The sequence below is a fragment of the Poecile atricapillus genome, chromosome W, assembly GCF_030490865.1.
Source record: "Poecile atricapillus isolate bPoeAtr1 chromosome W, bPoeAtr1.hap1, whole genome shotgun sequence".
NCBI classification, from domain to species: Eukaryota; Metazoa; Chordata; class Aves; order Passeriformes; family Paridae; genus Poecile; species Poecile atricapillus.
The window spans coordinates 64,235,113-64,258,113 of record NC_081288.1 but is presented as its reverse complement, the minus strand read 5'-3'; the positions used below and the strand labels follow the sequence as shown (position 1 = coordinate 64,258,113).

Sequence of the window (23,001 nt, the reverse complement as noted above, 5' to 3'; positions counted from 1 at the left end):
GAATTTTTATTATTACCTCCCTGAGCAGGGACCCATTTCCATGCCCCTTCATCTACCAGGTGTCCTTCTATTGCCTGACAGTGGGAGGCATAGAAGTCCTCTGACTCCTGGTGTGCCTCCCTCAAGGATGGAAGGGCTGAACTCCACCAATCTATTTCCCTTTCACTTTCTCTGATATTCCTTAGTTTTTCAACTTCCTCCCTAAGCTCAGTCACCAGTGAAAGGAGATTGTTCACCTGTTCACACCACAGGCAAGTTTCCTCTGCAACACCCCCTGAAACCACTGATAAACTCAAACACTCCACACAGGAATGGGTCTGTACAGACACATCCTTTTTGTTGGGTTCCGTTTGGTTACATACACTCAAACTAACTATAATTTTGCGATCGTGTAAAAAACATTACTAACAGAAACCCCAAAACCAACCAACCAACCGAAACACCGCAAACAACACACAGCAAACCTTATTAGCAAGAAAACCTGCAACCCTGCCTTCAACCCTGCCTTCAACCCTGCCTGCAAGAACTGTCGTGCAAACTGCCGTGCCATGCCCTCAGAGATGTGCCACGTCCCTGTTTGCCTGTTCCTGTTCCCTGCGCTCCTTAGAGGCCTCTTTTAATCAGCCTGCTACTCAATGATGGAGGAAGCCCCACCCCATTCCTGCGTGACTCACAAGTCCAAGGATGAATTAGGAGTGTTGCCAACAGATTGTGATCTGAACACTAATGAAGTCTGACAACATGTTATAAAACAAAGCTTTACTGAGACAGAAGAAAGATGAGCAATGATTGTGGTGAGTTAACCTTGACTGGCCTCCAGGTGCACACCAAATATCTTTATCACTCACCTCAGTGGGACAGGCAGAGGAGAAAATCAGATGAAAAACTTGTGCTAAGATAAAGGCAGATTAATAAAGAAACACAAAGGCTATGTGTGGAAGCAAAATAAACAAACAAGCAAATTATTCTTTACTTCTCATAAGCAGGGGATGTCCAGCCACCTCCTGGGAAGTAGGGCCACAGTACAAATAGCAGTTGCTCTGGAAGACAAATGCCTTAATGAATGCCCTTCCCCCTGTCCCACTCTTTCTCTTTGTTGTTATTGCTGAGCACAATGTCATATGGTATGGCATTACTCTTTGGTCTCACAATCACTGTCCCTTGTTCTCGTGAGGGGCTTCACCTTACCAGATGTCTGCTGGAAATGCAACACAGCTGAGAGAGAACAGTCCAGGAGGTTCCTAGAGTGTGTGGAAGAGAACTTCCTGACACAGATGGTAAGTCAACCAGGGGAGATGCCCCATTGGACCTGTTGTTTGTGAACAGAGAAGGACTGGTTGGTAATGTGATGCTCGGATGCCGTTTTGAGCAAAGCAATCATGAAATGACAGTTTTCAATGCTCAGAGAAGTAAGGAGGGGGTCATCAGAACTGCCATGATGGGCTTCGGAAGGGCACGCTTTGGCCTGTTTAAAAGACTGGTTGAAAGAGTCCCTTTGGAGGCTGGACATTCCTCAAGAAGGAACTCTTAAAGATACATGAGCAGGCCATCCCCATGTGCCCAAAGACAAGCAGGTGGGGAAGAAGGCAGGCCTAGCAGAACAGAGAGCTTTTGCTGGAACTCAGGGAAAAAAAGAGTTTATCACCTCTGGAGAAAGAAGCAGGACTACAGGATGTAATGTGAAAATTAGAAGGGCCAAAACACAACTACAACTTAATCTGGCGACTGCTGTTAAAGACAACACAAGTGTTTCTACAAATACATCAAAAACAAAAGCAGGGCCAAGGAGAATCTCCATCCTTTTCTGGATGTGGGGGGAAACAGTGACAAAGGATGAGGAAAAGGCTGAGGTACTTAATGCTTTCTTTACCTCAGTCTTAAATAGCAAGACCAGTTGTCTTCAAGATACCCACCCCTGGGTGGTAAGAAAGAGATAGGGAACAGAATGAAGTCACCATAATCCAGGAGACAATGGTCAGTGACCTTCTATGCTACTTAGACCCACACAAGTCTATGGGGCCAGATGGGATCCACCCGAGAGTACTGAGGGAGCTAGCAAAAGTTCTCACTAAGCCACTTTCAATAATTTACCAGCAGTCCTGGTCAACCAGGGAGATCCCAGGTGACTGGAATTTAGCAACTGTTAAGCCTATCTGTAAGAAGAGTCAGAAGGAGAATCTGGGGAACAACAGGCCTGTCAGCCTGACCTTACTGCTGGGCAAAGTAATGGAGCAGATCATTTTGAGCTGCCATAATTCAACAAGTGTACTGAGAGACCGCCAGACTATTCACGACTCTTCACAGAAGTATAGTGAATGCTGTTTATTTCTATCTTTAGCACACTTTTATAAGGTCTGACAGGGTCTGCGGGCTTAACAAGCTGTTATTGGCTATTACATACTGTTTACATTCTTTCCCCAGAATACAAGGCTATTGTTTTTCTTTTATTCTTGCTGCTTCAGGAGAGTTTCGAGCACACTACCTTTAATAATGTCTCTTATACCAAAGGCTGGCTTGTGCAGGCAGGCTTTTACTAAAATCTCATGCTTTTACTCTGTTAAAATGTTTTCCTACAATTCCCCGTATCTCCTTTTGCAGAAGCCAGCCTTTAGAAGTGATTTGTTTTACACCTCTACGGAGAAAAGATACCATACAACTTAAAACCACGATCCAAATTAACACTATAAGTAAAATCCATCCCACTTCTAGCACAAGAGACCGCAACCATCCAGTGATGCCCCAGCTGGCGAACCAACTTACAATGGAGTCACTATCTTCTTTCAGGGCATGTAACCCATTCTGTAGTTGTTGTAGTTGCTTGTGGATGGAAACTGAATGATCAGTAAGATTCAAACAGCACATGCCTTCAAACTCCTCACAACCATGTCCTTGTGCTATGAGCAAGAAGTCAATTTCAGCTCCATTTTGCAATACTGCATGACGTACACTACTCACATCAGCTAAAAGTTCACTTAACATTGTGGATGTTAAGTTCAGTTCTTTCCTGGTCCAACAAGCTAGCCTTTCTAGAGTTGACAAGCCTTTAGCAGCAGCTGCTCCTGGAGTAAAAAAGGAGGCTAGCCATATTATACCACGACCCCAAAAGTCTGGGTCTCTAACACCATCACACTGTAATTCATTCAGGCTTCGCTTTGACCATTTGATGTTCCTTATTTTACCAGCTGCATTCAGTAATTGATGTAAGCTTGGATGGAACAAAGTAAGTTTCCCAAGATAACAGGGTCCTCCATGTGGACTAGCAGGAATTCCATTCCATGCTCTATCTCCACAGATTAAGAATATTGAACTAAGTAATTGCTTTGGTAATTATCCTGTGAGATTGCATTGCGAATAAAAAGCTTTACTTTCAGTGGTAGTAACGAGATCAGCTATAGGGTTGACTGCAGCCCAGTGCTGCATTACTTTGTTGGAATGACTTTTTGTCGGGGGGTTCAAACATTATCCATCCACCTGAGGTATTGGTGGAACCTAACTAGTCCAATTCTTCTGGGGGCCCTATGGTAACATTGAGAACTTCAATAATTTTTGCTTGCCAGCAGGCTTCAAGTTGTCTTAATGTGAAGCCAACAGTGCGATTGCACTCTTGCAACATTGCCAATCGATTCAGTTGAGTCTCGTTACTAACTAAACCTTTAAATGCTTGAGGATCCTATTCAGGGACTCCTACGAGACAGGTGTGAAAAGGATCTCCAGGTGTGGCTAGGCTCAAACACGTTGATTTTTGACCTGTCAAGTGTGCCAGAGTGACCCATATGTTCTGTCACTTTTGGATGTTAGTCAGCAGACAGTTGTCTGGGACTATACACAGCACAATTACCATAAGCAGTTTGTTCCATGTAAATGACACCATCCTTGCAAACTCACAGCTAAAACTTTAACGTTAAATGAACTTTCAAAGATGCTTACACTAGCTCTTGAAGGGAGGAATGCTTATACTTTATACTAATATAACAATTACTACACAGACTAAACTATTTATCTTAAACTATTATCTAACTACTTTTAACACATGTGCTCTGGTATATATGTAGTCTAAGCGTGAAAGCAATTTGCTGAAAGGGTAAACACACAACTACAATTTGCTTTATATACAATTAGATGGAGTCTCTACACTTTTCTTAGATCTACAGAATTCTTCTCACAAACAGACTATGATTTAACACGATTCAGTCTTGGAACATTCACTGCTCCAGTGATGTCAGCTGGCAGCTGATTGGTGACTGAGGGCTTCGATGTTTAGGTTGTTCTTCACATCCTTCTAAATCTTGAAACAGAAGATAACTGAAACAATTGGTAGAGACACAACATCATAACAACATAAAATTTATGTTGGCAAACTGTCTGTGTAGTTTTCAGACACAACTGTGTCCTGAGAGGTCCAGTTCTGATCCATGTCATGAGTACTAAGGCTGTGTGGTGACTTCTCTGTTCACTGGGTCTCATGTATTCAGAGGCACACAGTCTGGTCAGATGGACAGGTGACCTTTTTGAACCTGTCAACAAAACACAGACACTTCTCCCCTTAAAATCAATGAGTTATTTTGGCTTAGCTGTGGTACACCCAATTGTAAATTTAGATTATATGATCTTTCTAAATCTTTGATGTAAATATTTCATTACCGTAGTCCAGATTTTAAAAATACACATATTGCACTAATCAAATGCTTTTAGGGCATCAATTTCCCCTGTTTTTAAAAAAAAAATAAAAATGAGATGTACTTCTGTCATACACATCAGCATCAACACAAAACCATATACACAATGAATAAGAACCTATAGCAGCTAAAAATTAATCATATCATAAACATTATTAATAACATGAAATATAAAACTACTAAAACACTGCACCAGCATCCCATAGTCTGCAAACAGAAACAAAAAAAAATCAGTGGAGGATTGGATAACCACCTCGGGAAATGATTCTCCAAGCCCACTTCAAAATTGATCCAGCTGTCATGTTAATAGGGTCAAATTGCCAAGTCAAAAAGTGACTCAAATACTGATTTGGTGCAAAAAACATCTGTATCTGTTGGCAAACATTCCGTCCAGGTAAAGTCAAGGCTTGGCCAGGGCCTTAGGCTTTAAACTGCAAAGATGCCTCTTAACTCATTTTTAAAACAAGGTTCTCAATAGTAGCAGCTATGAAAATTACCTTATTAAAGTTGTGGAAAAAACAAGCAGATAGATAATATATGATTTAACTTAACTTTGTCTTGTACAGTAAAGATCTCTTAACTCATTATTTTTTAAACCACAAATCTCTTTGGCAGATAACATTAATTGGAAGGTTTTCTTAGTAGCTCTAAATCATAGCATATTTTAACCTTAGGTTTTAAAGCTAATTATTGCAAGGTAACTTCTGTTAATATTCACCTTAAACACATTTTTTTTGAAAAGGGGCTTTTTTAAACTTTCTAAGAATCACAGTAATTTCTCTAGTAAAACTCTAAAAACTTCAACTGCATAAACTCATAATTACTTAAAACACAAAATTAACTCTAAAAGGGTATATAAAAACATTTTAAAAAACCAATTCATCACGACTTTTTAACAAACGGTACTATCTTGGTGCTTTTTCTTAGATAGAGATTGGGGGGGTGGACTGCCCGCTCAGCTGCTGCTCTCTGCTGCTGTTATCTTTCTTCACATCCCCCACATACTCTCTGTTATGGGGTGACTTTACCTTTAAGACAGCTTTGAGAGCTAAGGAAGTTGAAGTTGCTGGTGGCTGATGGGAGTCTTTTCTTTCGACTAATTAATGGTCATTTTAAGAATTGACAGCAGTTTTGACTATTGAAAAGTGAGATCAACTTGTGAACACTTTTAAGATGTAAAGCCAGAGCTCTCTTGTATTTTTTGTGTTTCTGGCTTCTGACAAGGTAACAAGGCTCTGTCTTAGCCTCCTTCCCCCCCTCCAGGCCGGACAAGGCCGCAGAGGACGGGGGGGGGGGGGGGGGGCGGAAAGAAACAGAGTTGGCCAGCTTGGCTTAGTTTGTAGTTTCTGCTGCTGGACTGAAACCTGACACTATGAACACTTGCAGCTTTTCCAAGACTTTAATTCTTTTACTACTTGGATAAAACGTACAGATTATTCTTTTTTTTCAGAGAGACAAAGACAATCAACATGAAGAAGACATCATAAAACTATCAAAAACAGTGAAGAAAAGAGTTAAGTTTTAGATGGGGAAGAGAGAATAAGGAGATGTTTTATAAGCAGAAATATTTTTCTGTTAAAGCTATAGAAATGGACAATAGTGTTTTGAAAAAACTCCTTTAATTCATGACAGAGTATATTGAGAGGAATGGAGTGTTTAAAGTGTGGATTTTGAGTAAGAAGTAGAGTAATTGTGATACAGTGAAGTGCTGGAACAGAGTGAAGATTTGAAGCCTTGAGGGCAATGAGAAAACTGTTTTTCCAGAAAAGCTTACAGAGAGATGAAAAGAACTTTTGTTTTTGAATAACTCATCTTTAAAATGACATCCTTAGACTCATGGTCTATACACACCTCAGAGTGATGTGAAATGAGAGGAGTAAACTGATGGCAGATTTCCGGGCAGCTGGCATCACAGAAATAGAAAACTATAACAGAAATAGTTTTCTCATGCAAAACTCCATAGATTAGCAGAAGACTTCTGTTTCTCTACAAAGGCTGATGAAAAGACTCTAGCAGAAATTGGGACTGTTTTAAACACCAAAGTTACAAAGTTTTTTTGTCTCTATGTTGTCATGTGAACAAGGGAATAGTGGGTAGTGGGGGATAAAAGGGTTTCTTGGAAGTTTATTCTGGTGTTCTTAATTTGTAGTTCTGTTAATAAACTTTCTTTATTTCCTTTTAAGTTTTAAGCCTGTTTTGCTCTTGTTCTAATCCATATCTCACAGCAAGAAATAAGCAATTTTTTAGTTACTGCTTTAAAACCACGACACTCTCGCAGAGAGGAAGAACGGAGAGAAAGAAAAAAAAAATCCTCACAAAGTTAACTTTGACAAATGCAGTTATTTCTCTCAATCTCTCTTGTTGTTCCCTGATAGAGGAAAAAGGGAACGATTTTACAAAAGCAGGCAATGTTACACAAAAAGTCTCTCAGGGCCAGGTGGCAACAACGGTGACCATTGCAGCTTATCAACTTTTAATTACAGTGATGAATTTCGAAATAGATACCATGTAGTTAGCAATTTTTTGGCTATTTTGTCTCTCTTTGAAGCTGTCTCAGCCACCTGTTTCTGCTCAACTGCTTCTGTAATTGCTGATATTTGTCCAGAGTGGCCTTGGAGCTTTTTCTGCACTGCCTCTGCCCTGGGGGTGCCTTTGTTCTCTGCGCACACTTTTAGTGATCCCAAATGTCCCCCTGGTTTGGGTAGAAACCAATCGAAATTTGGCTTCTTTTCTTCCAGGGTAGTAAAGTTGGAACTTAAATAAGATTGTAGTGTTGAGTGTCTCCAAAAGTGACCCAAATAGTTCAAAATGCATCACATCCTGCCGTTGCTGAGCAGATTCCGTTCATTGTTTCAGCGTTTGCTGTGGTGCCCCTTTCTCCTTATTTTCTTTTCTCTGACTTTCCCTCCCTCTTTCCATGGGCAACATAGATAGAAATGCTTGCCCAGCAGTGGGAGGTAAAGGCGTCTGCTGCTGTGATGCAGGTAGAATTACAGTGCTCACAGCTTGACCATATCTCGCTTTTCTGTTTTTTAAGGTATTAATTACAATCTGCCAAGTTGGACCAAGAGACAGAGTGTTCTTGCTCTTTTCCGTGATTGCCATTTCCCACATCAGAGCCCTTATATCCTTCCATTTCTTATCTGCAAAAAGCAGTGGGGTCACTGCCAAATGCCCATGATTTTTAGCCCATATTATGAGCTTTTCCAGGTCCTTTTCCCTGACTGCTTCACCTCATTTAACGATAATACTAAGAAGCAGTTTTTTAGCTGCCACAGACTCCACATCCATTTTTCATGCAGCCACGGCGGTGGGAGGGGCGCGACCCCTCACTTACTTCTCAGCCTTCAAACTCCCCCAGCGACCCGACTCCTTTTTCTGCGTCTGACCAGGCTCAGGTTGTCTATCCGGTACCGATCCGAAGTAGCGTCTATCCATGCTCAGATCCGCTCCACCAAACTCGGTCCAAGGCCTCATCCCACCGTGCGTGGATCCGTCAAAGCATCCTGCCTGCAGGGTCCCTGTTCGGGCACCAAATATTGAGAGACGGCCAGCTATTCACAACCCTTCACAGAAGTAAACGTGAATGCTGTTTATTTCTATCTTTAGCACACCTTTTATAGGGTTCTACAGGGTCCGTGGGCTAAGCAAGTTACTATTGGCTAATACACACAGGTTTACATTTTTTCTCCTGTACACAAGGATATTGTTTTGCTTTACTCTCTCTTCTGCAGGAAAGTTTCAAGGACTTCAGCTTTTAATATCACGACTTATTCCAAAGGCTGGTTTGTGCAGACAGGCCTTACCTAATACATAAAATATAACAACAAATTCTCTAGTAAAACTCTAAAAAACTGCAATTGCATAAACTCATAATTACTTAAAACACAAAATTAACTCTTAAAGGGTATATAAAAACATTTTAAGAAGCCAATGAATTATGACTTTTTAACAAACCGGGTACTCTCCCAGTGCTTTTTCTTAGAGACAGAGTGGGGGTAGTGAACTTCCTGCTCTGCTGCTGCTCTCTGCTGCTGTTATCTCTAGAAGGTTTGAGTAATGTCTCCGTCATCCCCCACATACTCTTGCAGAGGCGAAAAAACGGAGAGAAAGAAAAAACTCACAAAGTTAACTTAAAAAATGCAGTTCTCTCAATATTTCTCTCGTTGTTCACAGATAGAGGAAAAAGGAACGATTTTACAAAAACAGACGATGTTACACAAAAAGCTTCTCACGGCCAGGTGGTAACAACGGTGATCATTGTAACTTATCAACTTTTAATTACAGTGATGAATTTCGAAATAGATACCATGTAGTTAGCAATTTTTTGGCTATTTTTTCTCTCTTTGAAGCTGTCTGAATCACCATGGCTCTGTTCAACTGCTTCTGTAATTGCTGATATTTGTCCAGAGTGGCCTTGGAGCTTTTTCTGCACTGCCTCTGCCCTGGGGGTGCCTTTGTTCTCTGCGCACACTTTAATTCTCCCCCATGTCCCCCTGGTTCGGGTGGAAACCATTCTAAATCTGGCTTCTTTTCTTCCAGGGTAGTAAAGTTGGAACTTAGATAAGATTGGAGTGTTAAATATGTCTCCAAAGTGGAGCAGATAGTTCAGGATGCATCACATCCTGCCGTTGCTGAACAGATTCTGTTCATTGTTTCAGTGTTTGCTGTAGAGTTTCTTTCTCCTTATTTTCTTTTCTGACTCTTACTCCCTCTCTCCAAGGGTGGTATAGACAGGAATGCTCACCCAGCAGTGGGAGGTAAAGGTGGCTGCTGCTGGCTGAGAATTACAGCGCTCACAGCTTGACCATATCTCGCTTTCCTGTTCTTTAGGGTATTAATTACAATCTGCCAAGTTGGACCAAAAGACAGTGTCCTTGCTTTTCCCTGTAATCATGTTCTTCCACAACAAATCTTCTATGTATTTCCATTCTTCCGGGAGCCCGTGCCTGTTATATCTAGCTGATAAAATGAGCTTGTCCAGGTCTTTTCCCCTGACTGCTTCACCTTGTTTAATGATAATACTCAGAAGCAGTTTTTTCGCTGCCGCAAACTCAACTTCCACGCTAGCAGAGCATGGCGGGGGGAGGTTCGCGACCCCTTCTCAACTCCTCTGCCTTTGGTCTCCCCCAGCAGCCTGCCGCCTTTTTCCGCGTCTCACCGCGCTACATCTCACTGCACGCAGGCCGCCTACCCAGTATCAATCTGTGTCCGCATCTTCCCGCGCACAGATCTGCTCCGCCAGCTCCACCACCAAATCCTCTCAGCCTGCGAGAGGTCCCTGTTCGGGTGCCAGATATTGAGAGACCACCAGACTATTCATGACTCTTCACAGAAGTATAGTGAACGCTGTTTATTTCTATCTTTAGCACACTTTTATAAGGTCTGACAGGGTCTGCGGGCTTAACAAGCTGTTATTGGCTATTACATATTGTTTACATTCTTTACCCAGAATACAAGGCTATTGTTTTTCTTTCATTCTCGCTGCTTCAGGAGAGTTTCAAGCACACTACCTTTAATATTGTCTTATACCAAAGGCTGGCTTGTGCAGACAGGCTTTTACTAAAATCTCATGCTTTTACTCTGTTAAAATGTTTTTTTACACAAGTGCAGGGCAACCAGGGGATCAGGCCCAAGCAGCATGGGTTTAGTAAAGGCAGGTCTTGCTTCACTATCCTGATCTCCTTCTATGACAGTGACCTGCTTAGTGGATGAAAGAAAGGCTGATGGTGTTACCCACCTAGACTTTAGTAAGGCTTTTGAAGCAGTGTCCCACAGCATTTTCATGGAGAAACCAGCTTCCCATGATGTGGAGGGGTATACTCTTTGCTAGGTAAATAACTGGCTGTATGGCTGGGTTGACAGTGGTGGTGAATGGAGTTACATCCAGTTGACAGCCGGTTACAAATGGTGATCTCCAGGGCTCAGTATTTGAGCCAGATCTATTTAATATCTTCATCAATGACCTGGACAAAGGGATCGAGTGCACCCTCAGTAAGTTTGCAAACGATATCAAATTTGATGGGAATGTTGATCTGCTTGAGGGTAGGAAGTTATTGCAGAGGGATCTGGACAGGCTGGATTGATGGGCCGAGGCCTATTGTATGAGGTTCAACAAAGCCAAATGCCAGGTCCTGCACTTGGGTCACAACAACCCCATGTAGCAATACTGGCCTGGGGAAAAGTGGCTGAAAAACTGCCTGGAGAAAAAGGACCTGGGAGTGATGATTGGCAGCAGCTGAACATGAGCCAGCAGTGCAACCAGGTGGCCAAGAAGGCAAATGCCATGCTGACTTGTGTCAGAAACAGTGTAGCCAGCAGGCTGAAGGAAGTGACTGTCCCCCTGTACTCAGCACTGGTGAGGCTGCACCTCAAATACTGTGTTTAGTTCACTTTAAGAAAGACATTTAGTCATTGGAGTGAGTCCAAAGAAAGGAAATTAAGCTAGTGAAAGGTCTGGAGCACAAGTCTGTGAAGAGTGGCTGAGGGAGCTGTGGTTGTTTAGCCTGGAGAAAAATAGTTTGATGGAAGACCATATCACTCTCTACAACTTCCTGAAAGGCTGTAGCGAAGTGGGTGTCAGTCTCTTTTTCCAGGTAACAATTGAGAGGTAGATAGGAAATGGCCTCAAGTTGCACCAGGGGAGGTTTAGATTCTATATTAGGAAAATTTTTTCACAGAAAGTGTTTTCAAGCATTGGAATAGGTTGCCTGTGGACATGGTGAAGTCACCATCCCTGGAAATGTTTTAAAAATATTTGGATATGGCACTTGAGGCATGGTTTAGTGTTGAACATGGTGATGGTGCTAGGTTGATGTTTAGACTTGATGATCTTAGAGGTATTTTCCAACCTTAAAAATTCCATGGATCTGTAATTCTATGATATACTGGAGAGAGTTCAAAGAAGGGCCATAAGTGTGTTTTTAAGGGAATGGAACATCTCTCATATGAGGAAAGCCTGTGTCCTGGGGTGAGTGTGATGTTAAATTGTATCCCCATTCGTCCATCTAGCCCAGAAATACATTTTGTATCCTTAAAACTTCATCTAAGAGTAAAAGTGAGTGCAGAAGAAGCACCGAGTCTGTTATCAGAGACTGTACTTGCTCCCCCTGCATCCCAGGATGGGGTTTTGACTGCAGCACAGACAGACAACAAGGGACAGATAGCCTTTGCTTTTCCAGCTAGCCGAAGCAGAGAGGTCTTCCTGGACTGGTTTCTTTCCCTTTTCCTTGAAACGGATCAAACCTGCTCTGGACTGGGGAGCACCGGGAGCTTGCACCCGTGGACTACTGGGAGCCCAGCCTGGGCAGCGGCATTTTCCAGCACCAGAGGGATTGATAACAGAGCGAACATCCACAGGAAAGAGACCCTCTGAATTTTGTAATCTCTTCAGAGCGGCAAGAGGTTATGTAATTTGATATCGTTCATTCTTGTGCTGGGTAGTGCTGTGCCTGTTAAATAAACAGGTTTTTTCCACTTCTCTCAGAGAAATCTCTTCCCAAACCAGTTGGGGGGTGGGAGAAAGGGGCCACATGGGTTTGCTTCCCGGGGCGGGGAGGGGGGGGTGGGCACTGGAGGTTTTCTCCCAAATTTGCCCTAAACCAGGACAAATACATTTATTGGCGCCCAGCGCATGGCACGAGAAAGTGGAAAAACCCTGTACTGATTGTACTGATGTGGCAATTACTCTGTATTGGGATAAGATAAAGCAGTCCCTAGCCATCCAGCCATGCTGTTTGAATTAATAATGTCTTTTGGGCTGCAGGCCTTCATGTGTTTCTGGTCACTAGGCTTTTTTGAGGTTTTAATACCTTTATGGTCCCTTGGTTTATTTTCTTATCCAGAACTAGCCCCGGTATTTTCCCTGACACATAGCTTTTACAGTAGAGGGGCACGGATTAGAATAGCTATTGGGCTGGGCCTAGTGATAATGATTTGTAGGAAGTTTATTCAGCTGCTGGAGTCTGTTCCAGGTATAAAGAATTCATGGGTATGGTTATGCACCCAGTTTGTTAAAGGAGGAGCAGGGGATGAGGCTTTTCAGCCTTGCCTTTCCTTTCCTTTCCTTTCCTTTCCTTTCCTTTCCTTTCCTTTCCTTTCCTTTCCTTTCCTTTCCTTTCCTTTCCTTTCCTTTCCTTTCCTTTCCTTTCCTTTCCTTTCCTTTCCTTTCCTTTCCTTTCCTTTCCTTTCCTTTCCTTTCCTTTCCTTTCCTTTCCTTTCCTTTCCTTTCCTTTCCTTTCCTTTCCTTTCCTTTCCTTTCCTTTCCTTTCCTTTCCTTTCCTTTCCTTTCCTTTCTTCCTTTCCTTTCCTTTCCTTCTTCTCCTCTGTTACATCACTATTGAAGAGTGTTCAGTTCCCCCTGAATGTTAGAGAGACCATCTTTCTGGCATTTAATCTGGCAAGTTTCCTCTATACAGTCTTCAGCCTCTCTAGAATGAGGGCTGAGATTTCTAGAGGGACTGATGAGACCCCTGAACCAGGTGTGGAAAATCCTGAGTGGTGTGGAGAATGGGAGGATATGGGCCAAACTCTGAAGCAATTTTTTGACCCTACAGTTTGGGACTTTTGTTGTGGTTTTAAAGCAGCTACTAAAAAATCACTAGAAAACTTATTTCTTGCTGTGAGATATGGATTAGAACAAGAGCAAAACAGGCTTAAAATTTAAAAGGAATAAAGGAAGTTTATTAAGAAAACTACAAGAATAAGAAAACCAGAATAAAACTTCCAGAAAACCCTTTTCTCCCCCACTACTCAACCATTTCTTTGTTCACATCACAACCTAGAGACAAAAAAACTTTGGTGTTTTAAACAGTCCTAATTTTTGCTAGAGTCTTCTCATCAGTCTTTGTAGAGAAACAGAACTCTTTTTCTGCTAATCTATGGAGTTTTCTCACAAGAAAACTAATTTTCTTAATAGTTTCCTACTTCTCTGATGGCAGCTGCCCAAAAATCTGTCATCAGTTGTCTCCTCCCATTTCACATCACTCTGAAGTGTGTTATGGGTCAAATGAGTCTAGGGATGTCATTTTTAAGGATGAGTTATTCAAAGGCAAAAGTTCTCTTCATCTGTCTCTGTGAGCCTCCCTGGAAACAGAAATTTTCTCTTTGCCTCTTAACGGCCCGAAATCTTCAACTGTTACTTCTCGCCCTCTGTTTCAGCACCTCACTGTATCACAACTACTTCACTTTTTGCTCAAAATCCACACTTTGCACACTCCATTCCTCCCAATATACTCGGTCATGAATTAAAGGAGTTTTTTCAGCACACTATTGTCCATCTCCATAGCTTTAACAGAAAAATATTTCAGCATATTAAAGCATCTCCTTATTCTCTACCATTTTTGAAGTTTAATTCTTTTCTTCACTGTTTCTGATAGTTTATAAAGTCTCTTTACATGTTGACTACTCTCTCTTTCTCTCTCTGGAAAAAAGGATTAATCTCCAAGTCTCATCTGGGTAATGAAAGGGTTAAAATCTTGCCCAGGCTTTGTAGATGGTTCTGTGATCTCTGCCGGAGCAGCGGCTGGAGCAGCGGCTGGAGCTGTCTGCGATGGAAGATTCTTCATGGCTGCTCTGGAGAATGTGGTCACTGTCTCAGCCCACTGCAGGTCAAGATCTTTTTTCTTTCCTTACTCGGCAGTCTCTGGTGAATTCAGTCACGGCAAAAAAACTGCAGCCGAGCCAAGGACCGGTCTGGCCCAGCCAGAGCCTGGGGAAAGCCCTGCAGGCCCCATCTCCCGGCTGGGAGCCGTGGCAGGCTCCGCCCAGCCCCTGCCCGGGCCACATGGCCCGGGCAAGGGAACGGGAGGCCAGCTGGAGCTCTGTTACTTTTCACAGACAGGAAACAAAGAGACAAAGAAGTTCCCAGGCTTATGTCTTAAGGTGGTGTTCACAGGTTGATCTCACTTTTCAATGGTCAAAACTGCTGTCAGTTCTTAGAAACAGCCAGTTGTTGGCTGGGAGAAAAACTCCCATCAGCCTCCAGCGGTTTTAACTTCTTTAGGTGTTTCTCTTTGTTTTCCTAAATGCCAATCTATCACAACTTTCCACACGAACAAATTCAGAATCCAGCTGAGGTGGGGAAATACTTGAAAGAGAAGTGTTGTGATGACTCCAAGGAAAAAAGATCATTGCAGTAAGCTGGGCCCTAGCATATGCTTATCGTACATTGCTAGATACTGTAGGGCAGCAAACAGGAGAAAGGGGACAGGGAGATAAATCAAGTTACCCCAGTTACTCAGGCTGCAGCCAACACCCCAGTTACAAAGCTGGTAGCTAAACCAGACAGAAAGCCTCAACCAATGGCTGTTGCTACTAGCACAAGAAGTAGAAAGTGCACAGACAAAACTGATCAACCAGTGGATGATGATGATGATGATGCGGGAGAAGGACCCTCAACGCCTCCTGACATAAAATCAAGAGTCAAAGCAACTGGCACAAGATCAGAGGCTAATATTGAGTTCTTTTCCCTGAAAGACCTTCGTGGCCTAAGGAAGGACTACACTCGACGACCTGATGAATCTATAATTAGTTGGTTAGTCCGTCTGTGGGACGCCGCAGGTGAAGCTACAGTTCTGGATGGCACTGAAGCGAGGCATCTGGGATCCCTGTCACACGATCCGGTTATCGACCAGGGGATGATGAGGGGGGCTAGCCCTCACAGTCTCTTGCCACGGGTCCTGGAAAGTGTAGCTCAAAGATATCTGTGTGTAGACGATCTCTACATGGAGCAAACACAGTGGCAAACCATCAAACAAGGGATCCAATGCCTGAGAGAAATGGCAGTGGCAGAGATTGTCTTTTCAGATGACATACCAACTAAGAATCCAGACTTGGTACCATGTACATCCATGATGTGGCGAAAATTGGTACGACTTGGACCACAAGAATATGCATCTGCTTTAGCAATGATGAAGAGGGACGAAAGGGAGGAGACTGTGCTTGATATGGCGAAGAAGCTTGGAGCATACGCAGATGCCGTGCATGGCCTCACACATGCAAGAATCGCAGCTGTGGAAACATGTCTGCAGAAATTAGAAGATAAGATAGAAGAGAATCACAAGAAACTTAGAGAGGAGATTAAAGAGGACCTTCTCGAAATCTCAGCAGTACAGATCAGAGGTCCTGGTACTCAACACAGATGTTCCCCAGATCGGGAGAGAAGGTATACCCCACAAGCTGAGTTGTGGTTCTTCCTGCGTGATTGCAGAGAAAACATGAGGAGATGGGATGGGAAATGTACTGCGGCTCTGGCACAACGGGTGCGTGAATTGAAGGAGGAGAAGAGTCACAAAGAAAGTTCCAACAAAAGGGAAGCAGCTCCAGTTGCCCGTAGCTGAACTGCCAGGTATGATGATGATGACGTGTCCGATCCCCTTGAAGGAACCTCCAAGACATATACCCAAGGAAAGAAGGATTACCAGGCTTAGAGGGGCTCTGCCTCTAGCCAGGTAGAGGCTAGGGAAAACCGTGTCTTTTGGACTGTGTGGATTTGTTGGCCTGGCACTTCTGAACCACAAGAATATAAGGCTTTGGTTGACACTGGTGCACAGTGCACGCTAATCCCATCAAGACATGTGGGGCCAGAATCTGTTTCTATTGCTGGCGTGACAGGGGGATCACAGGATTTTACCTTGGTGGAAGCAGATGTGAGCCTGACTGGAAGTGAGTGGAAGAAATACCCTATTGTGACGGGCCCAGAGTCCCCATGCATTTTGGGCATAGACTACCTCCAAAGTGGGTATTTCAAAGACCCAAAAGGAGTCAGGTGGGCATTTGGGATAGCGGCTGTAGAGACAGAGGGTGTCAAGCAATTGAACACCTTGCCTGGAATATCAGAGAACCCATCTGCAGTAGGACTTCTGAAGGTGAAAGAATAGCAAGTACCAATTGCCACCTCGACAGTGCACCGCCGACAGTATAGAACTTTTCGAGATGCTGTGATCCCCATCCATAAGATGATCAGAGAGCTGGAGAGCCAAGAGGTGGTCAGGAAAACCCACTCACCCTTCAACAGCCCCATTTGGCCTGTGCGTAAATCTGAAGGTGAATGGAGATTGACTGTGGACTATCATGCATTGAATGAAGTGACTCCACCGCTGAGTGCTGCCGTGCCAGACATGCTGGAGCTCCAGTATGAGCTGGAGTCCAAGGCAGCGAAGTGGTACGCCACTACTGACATTGCCAATGCATTTTTCTCCATTCCCCTGGCAGCAGAATGCAGGCCTCAGTTTGCCTTCACGTGGAGGGGAGCGCAGTACACCTGGAACCGACTGCCCCAGGGGTGGAAGCACAGCCCCACCATCTGCCATGGACTGATCCAGGCTGTCCTGGAAAAGGGTGAGGCTCCAGAACATCTATAGTACATCAATGACATCATTGTGTGGGGGAACACAGCAGCAGAAGTGTTTGAGAAAGGAGAGAAAATCATCCAGATCCTCCCGGAAGCTGGTTTTGCCATCAAGAAGAGCAAAGTTAAGGGACCAGCTCGTGAGATTCAGTTCCTGAGGGTAAAGTGGCAAGATGGATGGCGTTAGGTTCCTACTGATGTCATCAACAAGATCACAGCAATGTCTCCACCAACCAATAAGAAGGAAACACAAGCTTTCTTAGGTACCGTAGGGTTTTGGAGAATGCATATTCCTGAATACAGTCAGATTGTGAGCCCTCTTTACCTGGTCACTTGGAAGAAGAATAATTTCCACTGGGGCCCTGAGCAGCACAAGCCTTTGCTCAGATCAAGCAGGAGATCACTCATGCTGTAGCCCTTGGCCCAGTCAGGACAGGACCAGATGTGAAGAACGTGCTCTACTCTGCAGCCGGGAGCCGTGGTCTGTCCTGGAGCCTTTGGCAGAAGGTGTCTGGTGAGACTCGAGGCCTACCATTAGGATTTTGGAGTCAGTGCTGCAGAGGGTCTGAAGCCAATTACACCCCAACAGAAAAAGAAATTTTAGCAGCCTATGAAAGAGTCCAAGCTGTCTCAGAGGTGATTGGCACTGAAACACAACTCCTCCTGGCACCCTGACTACCGGTGCTGGGATGGATGTTCAAAGGAAAGGTTCCCTCTACCCATCATGCCACCAGTGCCACATGGAGCAAGTGGATTGCTCTTATCACGCAGCACACCCGTATTGGTAAACTGAATTGCCCTGGGATTTTGGAAATAATTACAAGCTGGCCTGAATGTGAAAATTTTGGTCTCATAGATGAAGAACAAGAAGAAGTGACAAGGGCTGAAGAAGCTCCACCATATAACCAGCTTCCAGCAGAAGAAACACACTACACTCTTTTCACTGATGGTTCCTGTCGCATCGTAGGGATGAAGTGGAAGTGGAAAGCAGCTGTATGGAGCCCCACATGACAGGTCGCAGAGGCCACTGAAGGAGAAGGAGGATCAAGTCAACTTGCGGAACTCAAAGCTGTTCTACTGGCTTTGGATATTGCTGAAAGAGAGGTGTCCAAAGCTCTACCTCTACACGGATTCATGGATGGTAGCCAATGCTCTGTGGGGATGGTTGGAGAGGTGGAAAGAGGCTAATTGGCAGTGTAGAGGAAAACCAATTTGGGCTGTTAAAGAGTGGAAAGATATTGCTACCAGGGTAGGGAGACTACCAGTGAAAGATGGCCATGTCCCCAGGAATAGAGCTAATGAGGAACACCAAAATAATAAGCAGGTAGATCAGGCTGCAAAGATACAAGTGTCAAAGATAGATTTGGATTGGCAACCCAAGGGAGAGTTGTTCCTAGCCCGATGGGCTCATGATGCCTCAGGTCATCAGGGTAAAGATGCCACCTATAAGTGGGCACGAGACCGAGGGTGGATTTAATCATGGACAGCATTTCTCAGGTTATTCATGACTGTGAGATGTGTGCTGTGATCAAACAGGCCAAGCAGTTGAAGCCTTTCTGGTACAGTGGGCAGTGGTCCAGATACAAGTATGGGGAGGCCTGGAAGACTGACTACATCACACTACCCCAAACCCGCCAAGGCAAGCGCTACATGCTCACAATGGTAGAAGCCACCACAGGATGGTTGGAAACCTACCCTGTGCCTCACACCACTGCCCAGAACACCATCCTGGGACTTGAAAAGCAGGTCCTTTGGAGGCATGGTACCCCTGAAAGGATTGAGTCAGACAATGGGACTTTATTTCAAGAACAACCTTATAAACACCTGGGCTAGGGAACATGGCATTGAGTGGGTGTACCATATCCCCTACCATGCACCTGCTGCTGGGAAAGTGGAGAGGTACAATGGACTGTTAAAAACCACCTTAAAAGCAGTGGGTGGAGGATCTTTTAAAAGCTGGGAGCAACATCTAGCAAAGGCCACCTGGTTAGTCAACACCAGAGGTTCCACCAACTGATCAGGTCCTGCCCAGTCTGAGTCTTTGCATGTAGTAGAAGGAGACAAAGTCCGTGGTACATGTCAGAGATCTGTTAGGGAGGACGGTTTGGGTCAATTCTACCTCGTGTACAGACAAACCCATTTGTGGGGTTGTCTTTGCTCAAGGACCAGGTTGTACATGGTGGATAATGCAGAGAAATGGAACAACACGATGTGTACCTCAGGAAGACCTGATCATTGGGTAAAAGATTACTGCCATTGTCTGTGCATTAAACCACACAGGCATGAAATAGAAGGAAATGTGTAAGTTGAAGGTATGAGCAAGTGAAAGATGGTGTTTTGAGTGATTAAATGAGAGAGTGGGGAATCCTGCAGCTCTGCAGCGTGAAGCCTGGATTCAGTAGCTTGGTGTGGGACATGACAGGGGCATGATGGATATATTGCTTGCATTTTTTTGGGTGGAATGGGGGGGAAGTTTTTATGTGTGTACATGTGTGCAGAGTTAGAATATTAGTTTTGGCAGTAAGTTGACGATATGGGGATAAGGGGTGGAATGTCCTGGGGTGAGTGTGATGTTAAATTGTATCCCCATTCGTCCATCCAGCCCAGAAATAGGTTTTGTATCCTTAAAACTTCATCTAAGAGTAAAAGTGAGTGCAGAAGAAGCACCGAGTCTGTTATCAGAGACTGTACTTGATCCCCCTGCATCCCAGGATGGAGTTTTGACTGCAGCACAGACAGACAACAAGGTGTTGGAGTCTGGAATACAGTGTGCCCTTGTTTCTGATACTTAGTTATAAGATCCAGAAAAACACTGAATTTCATATAATATGAAATTCATGAGCATGTTTTCATGGTGATACATGAAAACAAATGTTGAAGTTGGATAGAAAAAGCTAAAAGTGTGTGTAGATTAGAAATTTTTTTTTAAAATCACTGGGTGAAAAAGTTAGTTTAGAGAACAGGAGACAAGATGGAGGATTTAGGGTGTTGTCTCTTGTCCCTTCTTTCTTCTTCATGTTCTTCTCCTGGAGGTTTTTGGGTAATACTAAGTGATTGGATAGAAAATGCCGCAGTGCATCACAGAGGTGATGGGTCATTAGGTCATTAAGAAAAATAATATACGTGTCTATTGTTAATTGGGTGAAAACAGGTATAAAGATAAAAGAACTGCATATTTCGGGGCCATTTTGTGCATCAGACACAAAGTGTGCCACAAGGCCTTGTTTGTACCATCAGAAGAAAGAAATGTACCAGATTGCAAAGATTAACCTTGTGTATCCAGCCTGGACAGACCTGTTAAGTTTTGTGATGACCTTTTAATAAACACAAGAAACAAGATTCTAACGAGCTCGGGAGTTTTCTTCGAATCATAAGAACTGAGATAAGCAGGGCTCCCCATGAGGGAGGATCCCAAAAGAATTCAGTCCAAAGGAGACTGAGAAATCCAAGAATAAAAAGAAGAATACAGAAGAGATGCAGCAGAAACAGAGAAATAGAAAAAGGATTTTTTAGAGAAAAGTTACACAAGGGACAGATCGCCTTTGCTTTTCCAGCTAGCCAAAGCAGAGAGGTCTTCCTGGACTGGTTTCTTTCCCTTTTCTTGGAACGGATCAAACCTGCTCTGGACTGGGGAGCACCGGGAGCTTGCACCCGTGGACTACCGGGAGCCCAGCCTGGGCAGCGGCATTTTCCAGCACCAGAGGGATTGATAACAGAGCAAACATCCACAGGAAAGAGACCCTCTGAATTTTGTAATCTCTTCAGAGCGGCAAGAGGTTATGTAATTTGATATCGTTCATTCTTGTGCTGAGTAGTGCTGTGCCTGTTAAATAAACAGGTTTTTTCCACTTCTCTCAGAGAAATCTCTTCCCGAACCGGTTGGGGGGTGGGAGAAAGTGGCCACGTGGGTTTGCTTCCCGGGGCGGGGGGGGGGGAGGCACTGGAGGTTTTCACCCAAAGTTGCCCTAAATGAGGACAGCCTGAGACAGGTGGAACTGTTTAGTCCAGACAAGAGAAGTCTCAGGGGTCATTTCAGTAATCTATATAAATATCTGAAGAGAGGCTGCGAAGAGGACAGAGGTTTGTTTTTTTTTTCTTTTCAGTCGTGCCTGTTGAGTAGACAAGGGGCAATGCGCACAAAGTTAAACACAGGAGGTTCCACCTGGAAGTCCGGAAAAACTATTTTTCTGTGAGAGTGACTGAGCACTGAAACAAGTTACCCAGAAAGATTGTGGTGTCTCCTTCCTTAGGCATATTCATGTGTACATGGTCCTGGGCAACTGGGTTTTGGTGGCCCTGCTTAAGCAGGGGAATTTGACTAGGTGACTTCCAGATAACCCTTTCAACCCCCAACTATTCTGTGAGTCTGCAAATGAAGTACTCAAATGTCTTTTTAGTAAGTTTTATGAAGGTATTATCTCTATAAAAATGCTTCTTCTGTTTTCCTCTCTTGTATTAAGTAATGCTCAACTACTCATGCTGAAATAAGTATCTATGCTAGGGCTAGAGTTTTCAGAAATTTTCTCAATGAGAAATTGTATGATAAGCTGACATACCTGGCCTAGCAAAACTGAGTCTGTGCTTCTAGTTATAAATGCCACAGATCTTCCCTAACATGACCTTCCAACTTTTTCTTTATGTGTGTTTAGTCCTCCTGTTCATCATCAGAGAGCAAGAAGGGATCGTCTGTCTCGACACAGTTCTGTTAGCCAAGATGAAAACTTTCACCATCTCTCCTATGAACAGCAGCAAGCCATAGAAGAGTCCCAAGCCTTTAACCCTCCAAATATATCCCATCATATGTTGCACTCAGCTGGTCACTCATCACAGCAGAACACAGTGATGGTTGACATTCGTTATCAGGTAAGAGTGTGTTGAGAACATGTATGCAAATATCTTCAATTCTGTGTATTCATCTCCAAACAGAGCAAATTAGTAAATTGTCCTTGACAAATTAGTTGGCAATGGAGGTTGCATAACACTAACTCCTATTAGTCCTCTTGTATAGGGTATTATTTCTTTTTAATTATGAGTAGTGTCAGTGTATGGAGAGCTGCAGCATTCAGTGAAAACATTGATGCATTTGTTACTTAAGAATAAAATAAAAATATAGACTCTCATAGAGAAGAGTTAAAGTCTGTCAGTTTGTGTTGGCACACTTCTGAAGATCTCTGCATTCCACCTTTGAAAGTGACTCTTCTGCTTAGGAAGTTAAATTTAGTTTAAGATATACTATGGTAATAATGTCTTTAGAATCATTGAATCAGAATATCCTGAGGTAGAATGGACCCATGAGGTTCATGGAGGTCCAATTCATGGACCTGCACAGGACACCCCAAGAGTCACACCATATGCCTGAGAGCATTGTTCAAAAGATTCTTGATCTTTGTCAGGCTTGGTGCTCTGACCACTGCCCTGAGGAGCCTGTTCCAGTGCCCAACCACCCTCTGGGGGAAAATCTTTTTCCAAATATCTAACCTAAACTAAACCTCTTCTGACACAGCTTCATGCAGTGCCTTCAGGTCCTATCATCAGTCACCAGAGAGAAGAGATCAGTGCCTGCCCTTCCACTTCCCCTCTTAAGGAAACTGTACACTGGTGAGGTCTCCCTTCAGTCTCCTCTTCTCTAGGCTGAACAAGCCAAGTGACCTCAGTTACTCCTCATACAGCTTCCCCTCTAGGCCCTTCACCATCTTCATGGCCCTCCTTTGGACAGTCTCAAATAGCTTTATATCCTTCTTATTGTTGGGGGTTAGGTTTCTTCAAGGAATTTTCTTCCCATTTGTTGGCATGGAAATGCACGTCCATTAAGAGACAATGTCTTGGCATACTGCTGGAATAGTTAGGGGGGGAGGGGGAGAAGTGGTGTGGTTTCTGCAGTTTCTTAGCTGCGGGTGGTTCAGTCTTTGTCCAGTTTGGAGGGGAAATGGTTGAGGTGTTTTGGTACTGGACTTCTCTTGCCCAGGGGTTTGGCGC

At 43.7% G+C, this 23,001-nt stretch overlaps 1 protein-coding gene across 1 annotated transcript in view; it reads left to right on the top strand.

The window, feature by feature from the left end:
• Window positions 1-23,001, top strand: part of LOC131592107 (E3 ubiquitin-protein ligase RNF38-like) — a 239,915-nt gene that overhangs the window by 24,573 nt on the left and 192,341 nt on the right. The window contains exon 2 of the mRNA XM_058863381.1: window positions 21,675-21,888. Within this exon, the coding sequence (XP_058719364.1) occupies window positions 21,675-21,888 (214 nt within the window). The remainder of the gene's footprint in view (window positions 1-21,674; window positions 21,889-23,001) is intronic.